Below are 14,112 nucleotides of genomic sequence, written 5' to 3'. Positions count from 1 at the left end.
TTGGGAGTATTGAGTCAGTTACCATTTAAATCTCTTCATACATTCATAAAATATGAGGTTATTTAAGGATAGCTGGCTGACTTATTGATGATAAATCACTGTATCCAACCATTGCTGCGGTAGACTGCCTGGAGGTGAGGAATCGGAGCATCTGAATGGTAGCACAATGTTTTGAATCAGCTGAAGGAATAGAGAAAATTGATAGCATCACTCTTTCCAAGCACTGCTGGAGTAGAGCTGGGATGGATGGGGGTCTGCTGAATCATGATGCAAGTATTACTGTTCAGATGAAAGTGCTCAGAACAAGGGATATTACAAAGGAGAGAAAGATATATGTAGGTTGGTTATGGGCTGAAACAGAGTCAGCTATTGGGGTTTGTGTACGTGGTATTATACAGTACGTGAGTTGTGATGTCTGAGTTATGTTGATGAGTACACTACAAGTTTGCATTTCCTGCTGTGCAGAACAATTCTTAGCAACAAAATAGTGATCAAATTAAGATCTTGCATCTGTATTTGGCATGAAGAATGAGGTAAGTTCCTCTGTACCTCTCTTTGTCCATCAGACTCATGGGAGGCCCTGTTGGTTTAACCACTAAGCTTTCCCCCCGGAAACATAGATGACGGGAGATAGTGAGGGAGAGATAGAGGAAGAGGATTGTCTCTAGTAGGATTGTCTCTGGTGGCTGTACTTTCACCACAAGGCCCAATATCTGATTGATTAATAGACAACATCATTTAATGTTTGTGTTGGATAGAGTTAAATAACATGGCCTAGATAAAAATAAATGTTTGCGTGTCCTTTAGTTTTTGTGTGTGGGTGTCTGTGTGTGCATGCCTGTCTCAGTATGTATTGGTTTTGTTTACCCTCCAGATCAGATTTCAGCAGACAATATTAACTGACTGATTCCTTAACGAGACGTTATTAAGACACAGACTCCGGATGAACAAGTTTAGCTTTAGAGGATCATTAAAAAATGCTTGTTATGCGTTTCTCCGCTTGATGAATTTCAAAGCGGTAAAGAAAACTGAGATTACACTGTTTCTGAGGCTAATACCAAGAGACAAGAGGGTGTGAGGGGACATAGGGCAGGGACAGGCGAAGAACAAAGACATGGATCATGCCCAGATATTTTTATATCACTTGCCAGTGCCTTTGGTAACTTTGAGTTGATTATTTCATGTAGAAAGTCAAATAATTATTTGAAGAGAATTTACGTTATTTCCCCCTACTGCATTTACTCCACAAAACCGCATTTTATGATAATCCGATAGGTTCGTTCTTGAATTGAGATGGCATTTGCGTCCCTTGCCTTTGAAACACTTTAAAATTACAAATAGTTACACATCACATATGTTTTTGTTTATATTGAACTGTTTATCAATGACAAAACATTTTTCAAGTCCTTTATACTGCAAAACGGTATGTTTATGCATTGTTTAAAGTGCTTAGGGTAAGCAAATTGGCTTGTCCCAGTAGTGATGTGTAGAGTTATAGCGACATGTTTTTGTTATTTAGAAATATCTATCTATTATTTTAAATGCTAGAGAGTGAACAAAAGTATTTAATATATTGTATGGATCAATAAAAACAAAGAAGGCTATTAAAATACCTACTTTTTTTACTAGTATAATATGTGTCCCACAGTTTTATGTATTGGTGTAACTGCCTTGAAAATCACTAAATACAAAGATATACAAGGACCTTGAGCATTCTCTCCAGTGGGAAACTGTTATTGGGGAGAGGTCTATATTAAATACAATTATTAGTTAATCACACCCTTTTAGTATGTCATACATTTAAGTTTGTATGTCTAAATCCAAAGTGTCACTTGGTGTTAGCAAATTTAAAATGAAGGGAAATAACATTATGAGCATGATTAATCATATCACTTTAGTAAATTAATTTTAAAGGATTGATGACCTTAGATTTGAGAATTTCTGGCTTTCATTTCAGAAAATCCTAATTTATAATTGACCTATTGGTGTTACAATCATTGGTGTTACTACTCCTTCTGGTGGCACAATGTTATCATAATGGTAATTATTATTTAAAACCCTCCCGTTGATACTTTCTTTAAAGTCTCACTGCCTCCTTCTCACAAATGATCCCAAAAATATAAAAATTAAATAAAGTTGGTTCAACACAGTGGCGGGTCATTTTGACCCTAGGACAACGGGAGGGTTAAAGTCATTAAGCTACAATATTAGTTGATTTAGAATGGGAAGATGTACCCAAATAGATTTAAATAAAAAAAGATATATGAAAATGAAATTAATTTTTTCCAAAATGCCATGCCCAAATGCCACTGTAATTCAAGAACGACCAAATAGCTTCATAGTCCCTTCCCCAGATATCAGATAAAAAATGAATGAGAATGAACTCACTTAAATGACACATTGATAAGAAAGCATTAATAAGGTGACATCGTGACGTAGTGCCCGGATGTGCACACTCCTTGTGTTGTGACCACCTTACTCTTAGCATAGTTTACAATATGATCTGGCATGTGACAACCTGATGGGTTTAATATGTGTCTATGTGTGTGTGTGTGTGTGTGTGTGTCTGTGTGTGTGTGTGTGCGTGTGAGCGTGTGTTTGGTTTTACTATCCTTGTGGGGACCAGAAGTCCTCACAATGATAGTAAAACAAGGAAAATTCGGATAAGTGGGGAAATTTCGCCGGTCCCCACAAGGAAAAAGGCTATTTTAGGCTTAGGGTTAGGGTTAGAATTAGGGTTAGGGGTTAGGGGTTAAGTTTAGGGTTAGGGTTAGGTTTACAGGTTAGGGAAAATAGGATTTTGAATGGGAATCAATTGCTTAGTCCGCACAAGGATAGTAGAATAAACGTGTGTGTGTGTGTGTGCGCGCATGTGTAGAGAGAGAGAGAGAGAGAGAGAGAGAGAGAGAGAGAGAGAGAGAGAGAGAGAGAGAGAGAGAGAGAGAGAGAGAGAGAGAGAGAGAGAATTTGAACCATGATTGCAGAGATCCATGGCTTTAGAGAATGGTTTATAAGGGTGAGAGAGAAGAGGGGAGCGTGACGAAGTGAGGGAGAGAGGGATTTGCAACAGAGAGGAGAGGGAGGGAGCAGTGATATTCAGTGACAGAGTACCATACACACTCACATGCGCACACACACTCTCTCTCTCTTTTTTTCGCTCTCTCTGTGTACGCGTTGTCTGTAAATCACTCATTCAGTTTAGTCACTGTTGTGGGGAAAATGGTGAGAGGACCTCCAAACCTATCATCCAATCTATGACCTACGGTAAGAATTTATTTTCAACCTGTCCATCTCTACACGTCCTTTTCTCATTCCCTCTCATCAGTCTCTCTTTTGGGGCTTTATCTTTCCCTAGTTCTATTCTACTTTTTTCTCTCTCTTTCCCCATGTCTCTCTTTCTTTCTGTTGGTTCTCTCTCCCGCTACTCTGGGCCGAAGCCAGATTGAGGCCTCTGCGGCGCCCCATCACAGTTTGCTCTCTCTCTGTCACGGTTCATTAGGGACATCAGGGGGTACAATTAATGTGTTGAGCATTGAAGTGGAACCAGTAGAAACATCTGTCTGACATGGGTTTTCATTATTAATTTGACATTAATGATGATGTTTATCATCAATATAATCAGTGCTGTTCCTAATTATTTGTTGTAGAAATAGTGGGTGATGGTGTCCTATACATTTTGTGGTTGTTGTTCCTGAATCCTATTTCAAATGTTTTTTATGAAAAAGTATAGTACTGTTTTTAGAAATAGGCACTTGTACATGATCAGACAGATTTTCAGTTTGTTTATGTATTTGTTTTGTGGTAATTAGACAACAGTTTAAGTTTCAAAATGTTCTAACATGAAAAGAAATCTAGAAAGATCGAGCATCTCTGTATGAGTTTAATATATTTTGATGTTCAGTGAATGTTGGGGAATGCCTTTGCTGTCTCCTGATGTAAGTCTGTTTGTTGTTTGTAATTAATATTTATTTATAAAATATTCAGATAAATTATCTGCACTGTATAAGTGTTTCTTAGTTCAACTTCCCTTAAGGAATAAAACAGCAGAGAAAAGTTACAGGTCTTCATTCAGTTGCAACCTTAGCTTTGAAACCATTTTTATGAATTGTATCGGATTTAAGACACTATTCAATCTGTATCATTGAAGCGACACAGATTGCGCAACAGACATTTTAAGGTAATTACGGATTCAGCCGACAAATGCAGCGTTTACCGTGAATGCAGTCTCCGCTAACGCAGGAACATTGCCTTTAAATGTAAATCACGCTGTAACAGGCCTTCTTAACTAGCACATGTATTTTGCCTTGCCACGCTAGCTTTGCCCTCATGTGGGTGCTAGCAAGCTAACAAGCATGCTAGGTACTGCTAGGTATAAACAGACAATTCAGCAGGGGCTTGAAGCTATAGTGAGCTTTGATTGGTTAATAGCGCCGCGACATCGCGTAGTATTTGCATAGAGTTCAGCTTTCCCCAATTTGGTTCGGCTTTGTTCAAGCTCCCTCGCCAATGCTCGCGTCGCTCAACGGTCCCCCCGCCCACTTCGCATCCCTCCATTGAAAATGAATGGGGCTTCCATTGTTTCATCGCCCCCATCATTTTATATTAAAATGTACTGTAATGTGGAACTTCAGCGATACGGATTGAAAAGAGCCCTACATCTCATGGGCTTGGAAATCTCCTCTGTTATTGGGAATGCTAATGCTAGTGAATGCTTTTTGAAAAAGTGAAATGTACTTTGACTGGTTATGTTATGAAATGAATTATATGTCTTTCAATTAAGAACATTCTGAAGCTATGAGATGGGGTAGAAGTTATATTCTATTGCAGTTCATTATCTAGAGCAGGGTGTCCCAGACTTGGTCCTGGGGCCACCCCTGGGTGCACGATTTGGTTTTTGCCCTAGAACCACACAGCTGATTACAATAATCAAAGCTTGATGATGAGTTGGTTATGTTAATCAGCTGTGTAGTGATAGGGCAAAAAGAAAAGTGCACCCAGGGGTGGCCCCAGGACCGAGTTTGGGAAACCCTGATCTAGAGTGCACTGTGTTTGCTGGTTTGTCCTCGAAATTCAGATAGCATTGAAATGACAGACAGCAAGACACAGTGAAAAAGATTAGTGGGATTTGACTATGGTCAATTACTTCAGCATCACACAATTCCAGTCATGTGATGTTACACATGGTGTCAAAACAACAAAGTCTTCGGTGTATAATATGGGTATACCTATCTCTATTGTTTGATAAAGCCTATATCAGAGATTAGTCTTAGCTGCTTAATAGCATGTTTACTACTGGCATATAAGAGGAGTGTTAGTTATATAGTAAGGCAAGAATGTAAGAAGACGAATTTCTATAAAAAATATATAATTGGTATCAGTGGGTAGATGTAGCACAGGTTGATATAGGAATATCCAAATCATGTTGATTTGTGTGTGCGGGGCCTAACATGAGCATGCACACCTATATCAGTGTGTGCGTGTGTGTGTGTATGGGAGACAATGGGGATCTGTTGAGGATTAGTCGCTTAATACTTCAACATACAAACAGACCATTGGACACATACTCACACTGGAGAATAGCACTACCTAACATACTGCTGTAAAATCACTTAATTGAGTGCACAGGGTGAGAGTCCTGATTTCTCTACTTTCTGGAAAGTTGCTATAATTGTTTTGTAACTAGTTTATTACTTCTACATGCTGACAAATTGTAAGACATATAGAAAGAGGTCTGGTGAAGAGGTAATTGGCAGTATGAAGTGTTCAATTCTGTTCTTCCGTCTATGGCCAGATTGTTGTTCTTGTGTTTGTTTCCCACATCCTGTAATCTTCTCTGTCCTCTTGATGTTATCTTGACCTCAGTTCCTGTCTACCTAACACATAGAGATGACTTTGCACCAACTGTGAGAGAACAATCATCTATGCCATTTGCTCTCTCTCTGACAGGACCAAGAAGAAACACACAAGGACACAGGAAGACTGTTTTTTCCACAGAGGACAGTCGTCAGTCAGTCTATAACTGGACACCAGGGCTGTCTGAGAGACTGGAGGCATCAAGCCTGTTGTTGTGTATGGACTGCTGCTGCACTAAAATAGAGAGGTGGATTAACACTCAACCCCGACACACGGACAAACTCAGTCTGTTCCCAAAGCCGTGGCCATGTCGTCTCCCTCTCTCCCCATGCCCTCCCTCCCCCCCAGTCCACTGGCCATGGAGTACCTCAATGACTTTGACCTCCTCAAGTTTGAGGTGAAGCCTGACAGTCCTCCTCTTCCTCCCTCCTGTACGTTCCCCAAGTCCGGCCTCCCCCTCGAACCCTCCAGTTCCCCCGGCCCCTATACCAACCACCCTCCCCAGGACTCCAGCCTCAGCTCCAGCCCATACAACTCCCTGCCCCCCTCTCCAACGCTGAGCGATGCCCATCCACCTCCCTCAGCCTCCTCCTCCCTCTCCTCTTCCTCCTCCTCCATCTCCTTCCCCCTGTCCATCTCAAACAGCTACACCTCTGGCATCAGTTCTGGCTCTCAGGGGAATGTGGAGGGTAGCCCCTCCCATGGGGGTGCCCAGGGTCCTAACCCTGCCTCTTTGGAGGACCTGATCTGGCTGGCAGCGCTGCAGCAGCAGTTTGGAGGGGAGGCGGGGGGGCCTGCATCCCTGTTGGGGGCCTTGGGAGGAGGGCCAGATCGGGGAGACAGAGAGAGGGGGCCAGTTGGCAGCTTCCTGGGCTGTGAGGACGCAGTGGAGGCTCTACTGAACTCAGCTGCTGCAGCTGTTAGCTCGCAGGTATGTAACACTGTCCAACTTGTCTAAGGATGTTGTTATTCACTTTTGATAGTGGGTTCGTAATAACATATATAGACTATAATTAGTGTTTCTATTTCTCTCTCTCAGTTCCCAGTGCTTTCCCAGAGTTCCAGCAGTAACCTTGGGGATTCAGGAAGTGACAGTGGAGGTGACATCTCCTGCTCCAAGGGGACAGATATGTGCCATCGTCCACTCCTCTACCTCTCCTCTGGCCCCCAATCACTCCCTAACACCAACCCTTCCTCAGCAACCTACCCACAACCCCAGAGCCCCTCTGGCCGACTTCATCACCATCATCATCATCACCACCCCATGCATGGCCATCATCATCACCATCATCATCACCTCCAAGTAATGAATGGGGTCAGGGGGCATGACAGTATGAAACAAAAGATGGTAGAATAACTGAGATAAGTGTCACTGGGGGAAGGCTAGCAACAATAGCACAGTACTGGTTGGAGCAGGAGCATATGGGAGAGGGGAGGGAGAGGTGATAGAGGGATCATGCTGTAAGGGGTTGGGATTAAAAACAATTAGAACATGATTATGGGTGCATGCCATGTACCTGCTATAAGTATAGAAAACATGCCTCGACACTGAGATGACAATGAGTTTGACTAAAGACCTTCCTTGTTTAAAAATTGCATTATTTGTCCTGCAGGCAAGTGCAGAATATTGAAGTAAATGTAATAAATGGAGAAATTGTTCTTCTTTTTAATAGATGCATGTACTTGTAATACATCAACATTGATAAATGACCTGTGTTAAAGCTAACGTTTACTAGGCTACATCAATAACTCCATGGTCTCCCCTGGCTGTGCTAGAGTTAACGGAGCTGTGTGTGGGGCTGCTAGTGCTGCTGTATATGGAAAGTTCAATACTGTTCTATAGCTGCATTCCCCATCCAGGTGTCTGAGAAAATCTCTATGTACAGTATGTGAAGCACAGTGTGAGCTTCTGATAATATCTGCTATTATTGCCGTGTATAATCCTGATTACTGTCACTCACACTCAGTCAGATTACCTGACAGATTATGGACATGTGCTGCCAAAATGTCCCCCCTGACACAAACAGTTAGGCACATTCTCATCACACATATGCACAACTCAGACACACACAAACAATCACATAATCATTCTTAAATAGACGGGCAGACTGTAATCTCGTATCAGTATTATAGGCCTACTTATAACTAGTACACTATACTAGCTCCATCATATTTCCTACTATATATAATTGTAAATCAGTCAAAATGTTTAAAGTCCTCTCCACAACTGTAATTCATGTCAATATTTGAAGTAACCATGTCTCTCTACCTCTCTCTGTGTGTGCAGTGTGGTGGGGTGGATGAGCGTTTCTCAGACGAGCAGCTGGTAAGCCTGTCGGTGCGGGAGCTGAACAGACACCTGCGTGGCGTCAGTAAGGACGAGGTGGTGCGGCTCAAGCAGAAACGTCGTACGCTAAAGAATCGAGGCTACGCCCAGTCCTGTCGCTACAAACGTTTGCAGCACCGCCACGCACTGGAGTCCGAGAAACACGTCCTCACACAACAGGTAGGACACACACACACAATAACAACAACACACCACTGTCAACAACTCCAAAATAAAAGCTCTAAGAACTCTCTAATCCCTCTGTCTCTCTACTGTCTGTCTCTCTCCTGTCTGTCTCTCTCCTGTCTGTCTCTCGCCTGTCTGTCTCTCTCCTGTCTGTCTCTCTCCTGTCTGTCTCTTTTCTGTCTGTCTCTCTAATCAGTTGGAACAACTACAGTGTGAGCTCTCTCGGGTGCTGAGAGAAAGGGACGCCTACAAGGCTCGCTATGAGAAGCTCATCAGTACAAACAAGGCTCCACCTACCCGCGCCAACAACTCCCCCTCACCACCCCCTGATTACTTCCTCTGAGGATATACCCAGGGAGGAGGACAGAAAAAGTGAGGGATGAGAGCGGTGTGTAAGAGGAGGTCAGCCTAAATAAGGCCGTCACTGAGTAATCAGACTTGGGGAGGAAGGGAGGAAGGGTTTGGTGTGTGTGTGCGTGTGTGAAGGTTGGCAGGCGGGTAGTGGGGTTAGGACTAGGCCCTATATGACTGTGAAATTAGCCCGCTGAGCAATTAGGTGGTACTTGACTGTTAACTAACGGTTAGAATCAGGCCCTATATTTCTTCATAAACAGGACTAATGGTGAAAATTTCAGTTTTGATATCACTGTGACGTTCATTATAGCACAAAGACTCAATGAGACATTTTCAGGATGCATCCTGCACTGGTGAAATCAGGGCATAAAGGACACAGGTCATCCTCAGACTGAGCAATGTGAAACCAAGGGCTTGTCTTCAATAAACAGCTCCATTGTATCATTCATCGCCCCTATCAACCGATCTATGCACATTTCTTTCAAGCACAACACATGAAAAGATGGAACTGATGTCCAGACAATGGTTGGGTTGAATCCATGCCCTGACAACACACTGACAACACCCAACACAGTGTGATGGTGTAGGTTACCTGGGCTCATTGGAAACCCAAAGGTCTGAGTAGTGCAGTGGTACAGGATGTGTGGTGGTGTAGGATGATCTTCAAGTGTCCATGACATGCAGTTGTAATCACCAGCTAATATTTCACAGTTGCCTACCAATATGTTTCTGCTCACCAAGACTTGTTACTCACTATCACATTTTAAAGATGAATAATCATAGAAAAAGAATGTACAAGGATCATTTTCCTGCGAGTATTATTGTGGTTGTGCTAAATGAATAAAGAGATACACTCATGTATAGAATAGATGCATTTCGAAAAAGAATGCAAACGAATCCATACTTTGCTTGTTGAAAAAAAAACGTTTTGTCATAATGACAATGAAGAATATTTGCAGTGTGCTATCTGTGATTGGTGTTTCGTTTCAAGAGGATGAACGGATCTCCCAAGAGATCAGTTTACCCACTAAGACGTGAAGCAAGAGACTGTGGTTGATTTAGTTATTGTGGTCAAATTGGTCTGTACAAAGAAAATCCACAAAAAAGCAACAGAGTGCAAAATGATCTGTGTGACTGTATTGTCTTTAAACTTTAATATTACAATCTAGGGTGTGCTGAAAACACTTTTGTAAGAGAGCGACAACCATAATGCAACAAGCACCACAGAGCTGGACACTGTGGATTCTTAAAGACTGGGGTGAAATGCAAGAAAATGCAGACATTCAGAGACATCTCATGAAATGTTACCAGGGTAGCTACATTAGAGCTATTTGTTTTGGCTAGGTGTAGGTTAATTAATTGATTTATCTGTTTTATTTATTCACTTATTTATTCACAGTATTTATTCATTGTTTATTTATGTACCAATTCTTACTATTTACATTTTACTGGTTTACAATTTCTACAAGCTTAGTGTGAACCTTTATTTCTAAGCAGGATAAATCAAAAAATTTTGATTATTTTCAATAGTATGATTCCAATCATTATTGCCATCATGGCTTTTGCTCCTATTGTAGTGTGGTTTCCTATGAAATAAAGACAATATTTTTACCATCCTTGGTAGCTTTGTTTTTTTCCCACTATTTCTCAGAATTTCTCTCTTTGTCTCCGTTTCATTTGTGCTTTAAACACCTAGTAATCCCTCACTCTGTCCCTTCTCTGTCCCTCCCACTTTTCCAATCTCCTGTAGACCTGTTCTATTTACCTCCTCCCCTCTTCCATCTCTCTCTCCCTCTATCTCTCTGTCATTCTGTGTCCCTCTATAGAGAGGCAGTGACCCTGGCTGAGCACTGTTTGGGATGACCTCACCCTCGGCCCTGCCTCCCTCTCTGTGTCTCTCGCTCTCTCTCTGGCCTGTATAATAGGGAAAGGATTAGGGCTATAATAGCGCCCTGACTGCTCAATGCCGGAGTCCATTGTAGCATTGTGTGGAGAGGACGTACACAGAGTTACATGAACACTCACCCCACTCACAGTTACACACAGCCACTCACACTCACATTCAGGCAGGCACACAACACATATGTTAGAATACACACAGTTTACAGTGATGCGTAAATGAATTCACATTCGTACAATCTCAGCTAGCAAATATTTGAGGTGAAAATTGTAAATGTGTTTTTTTCCCTCTGTAAAATTATCTTTACAGACAGCGTGATAGAGAGAGATGGGAAAAAGACGCTAGCACTGGTGGACTTACCATTAGGCCGAAGAGGCAATTGCCTCAGGCCTCACATCATCAAGAGGCCTCATGAGTTGGGCATTGCAAAAAAAGTAATATAAAAATTATAAAAAATAATAATATAACAATAATTTCTCCACAATAATTTCTCTATCTGTTTAAGCTAGCGATATGTTTTTTTTGCATGGGCTGCGTCTCAATCCACGGCATCCGCCAATGTCGGCCTTCCGCATCTGCGGTGGAAGGGGGCAGAGCTACAGCAGATCAGGAGACACCTCGAAAATTGGTCTTCTCACGAAAACGTCTGTAGCGTCCGAACGGTTTGGCCAACAAATTAATATGACCCATCTATGGAAAGATGAGACTCTCATGAACATGCTATATGACCCCCACAAGTGTCATGGGACTCATCTGAAGGTAACTCGGTACTGTGCTGAAATATTAGCTTTTTATATAGCTTTTCAGATATAAGACAGACACTTCAAAACATACTTCCTTTTGATTACATTTTTGACTATTGGTTTTTCCATGTATGAATCTGTTATTCGATGCGTTTCTGTGGGCTAATACCAGTAAGGCCAAATCATTTTCATATATATTTATTTATACCTACAGGGGTCCTAAAATTCTAAATCAAATATCTAAATTATCCTTGGTATGACCACCTTAAAACAATTCCATGTTAGCTTAATAGTAGTCTCGCATTGCCATACATCCAAAATCACTTCGCTGTCATGCCTCCCTTGGAGGTCTGGAGAATTTTGTATTGCAAAAAGGTTTGAATGGTTCGCTGGGAGCGAATATTTGATTGGATGTTACATTTCAAGAATCCTCCCCCCAGTCCTGGCTATTCTGCCACCCTAGGCGAGATTTTTTTAAATGCCACCCCTACTAGAATAGTCCTAGTAAGCAAAATGACATTGAAAAGACATCTAAAATACTCATTTTTACAGACATTGAAGTTAGGTTCATTTTCGTTTCTGAATTAAAGTTGAAAATACGTAATTTATAGAAATCTATGTTTGGGCCAAATAAAGGCTGGTCCAGACCGGATAAAATCTGAACTAAACATAGAAGTCTGCACACAAAAAAGACGTCCAGTCCGGATAGGAACAAAAAAAAGATATACAGTTGAAGTCGGAAGTTTACATACACCTTAGTCAAATACATTTAAACTCAGTTTTTCACAATTCCTGACATTTAATCCTAGTAAAAATTCCCTGTTTTAGGTCAGTTAGGATCACCACTTTATTTTAAGAATGTGAAATGTCAGAATAATAGTAGAGAGAATGATTTATTTCAGCTTTTATTTCTTTCATCACATTCTCAGTGGGTCAGAAGATTACATACACTCAATTAGTATTTGGTAGCATTGCCTTTAAATTGTTTAACTTGGGTCAAACGTTTCGGGTAGCCTTCCACAAGCTTCCCACAATAGGTTTTGTCCCATTCCTCCTGACAGAGCTGGTGTAACTGAGTCAAGTTTGTAGGCCTCCTTGCTCGTACACACTTTTTCAGTTCTGCCCACACATTTTCTATAGGATTGAGGTCAGGGCTTTGTGATGGCCACTCCAATACCTTGACTTTGTTGTCCTTAAGCCATTTTGCCACAACTTTGGAAGGATGCTTGGGGTCATTGTCCATTTGGAAGATCCATTTGCAACCAAGCTTTAACTTCCTGACTGATGTCTTGAGATGTTGCTTCAATATATCCACATAATTTTCCTTCCACGTGATGCCATGTATTTTGTGAAGTGCACCAGTCCCTCCTGCAGCAAAGCACCCCCACAGCATGATGCTGCCACCCCCGTGCTTCACAGTTGGGATGGTGTTCTTCGGCTTGCAAGAGACCTCCTTTTTCCTCCAAACATAACGATGGTCATTATGGCCAAACAGTTCTATTTTTGTTTCATCAGACCAGAGGACATTTCTCCAAAAAGTACAATCTTTGTCCCCATGTGCAGTTGCAAACCGTAGTCTGGATTTTTTATGGCGGTTTTGGAGCAGCGGCTTCTTCCTTGCTGAGCGGCCTTTCAGGTTATGTCGATATAGGACTTGTTTTATTGTGGATATAGATACTTTTGTACCTGTTTCCTCCAGCATCTTCACAAGGTCCTTTGCTGTTGTTCTGGGATTGATTTGCACTTTTCACACCAAAGTACGATCATCTCTAGGAGAAAGAACACATGTCCTTCCAGCTGTGTGGTCCCATGGTGTTTATACTTGCGTACTATTGTTTGTACAGATGAACATGGAACCTTCAGCCGTTTGGTAATTGCTCCCAAGGATGAACCAGACTTGTGGAGGTCTACAATTGGCTGATTTCTTTTGATTTTCCCACGATGTCAAGCAAAGAGGCACTGAGTTTGAAGGTAGGCCTTGAAATACATCCCCAGGTACACCTCCAATTGACTCAAATGATGTCAATTAGCCTATCAGAAGCTTCTAAAGCCATGACATCATTTCCTGGAATTTTCCAAGCTGTTTAAAGGCACAATCAACCTAGTGTATGTAAACTTCTGACCCACTGGAATTGTGATACAGTTAATTATAAGTGAAATAAGTGTATACAATTGTTGGAAAAATAACGTGTGTCATGCACAAAGTAGATGTCCTAACCGACTTGCCAAAACTATAGTTTGTTAACAAGAAATTGGTGGAGTGGTTGAAAAACTAGTTTTAATGACTCCAACCTAAGTGTATGTAAACTTCCGACTTCAACTGTACAAAAAAGGCATCCGCGTCAGTCCGTGCTTACTGAAGTAGGCCTATAGGCTACAGTGTCACCTGAAATATAATTTTAGGAATGCCCATCTATGTGGTAGGCCTACCATTTGTAAAACACAAATAAAGCCTACCATGTCGGTCCGCAATGGAATTTTAAGTACGCCTGTCCATGTGGTAGGCCCACTGTTTGTAAAACAGGCCTTATTCCTGTGACTAATCAATTTGGCTATTTAAACTCTGAATATCAGCTACCCAACTTCATCAGGAGGAGTTATCCTGAGCCTTTTTGCAATGCGTTAACACAGCGGGAAATGCAGAAGTATTCTATTTTTCGTTATGATCAGCTCCTAAAAAATTTACGGATACAAACTTGAAACCACTGATCATGACAATTTAGCCCACTGTGAGTGCAGTTATGTGAGGT

At 41.5% G+C, this 14,112-nt stretch overlaps 1 protein-coding gene across 1 annotated transcript; it reads left to right on the top strand.

The window, feature by feature from the left end:
- Positions 1-6,160: 6,160 nt before the first annotated feature.
- Positions 6,161-8,708, top strand: LOC311148496 (transcription factor Maf-like; the record flags this gene model as incomplete). Its single annotated transcript, XM_084185477.1, has 4 exons — positions 6,161-6,784; positions 6,893-7,156; positions 8,141-8,359; positions 8,562-8,708. 4 exons carry the CDS (start codon positions 6,161-6,163, stop codon positions 8,706-8,708), a joined length of 1,254 nt encoding a protein of 417 aa, XP_084041603.1.
- Between the last annotated feature and the right edge of the window lie 5,404 nt (positions 8,709-14,112).

The sequence above is a fragment of the Coregonus lavaretus genome, assembly GCF_964263955.1.
Source record: "Coregonus lavaretus genome assembly, chromosome: 21".
NCBI lineage: Eukaryota > Metazoa > Chordata > Actinopteri > Salmoniformes > Salmonidae > Coregonus > Coregonus lavaretus.
Note: the sequence above shows the minus strand (reverse complement) of the source record. Positions and strands in the feature narration are given on the sequence as shown.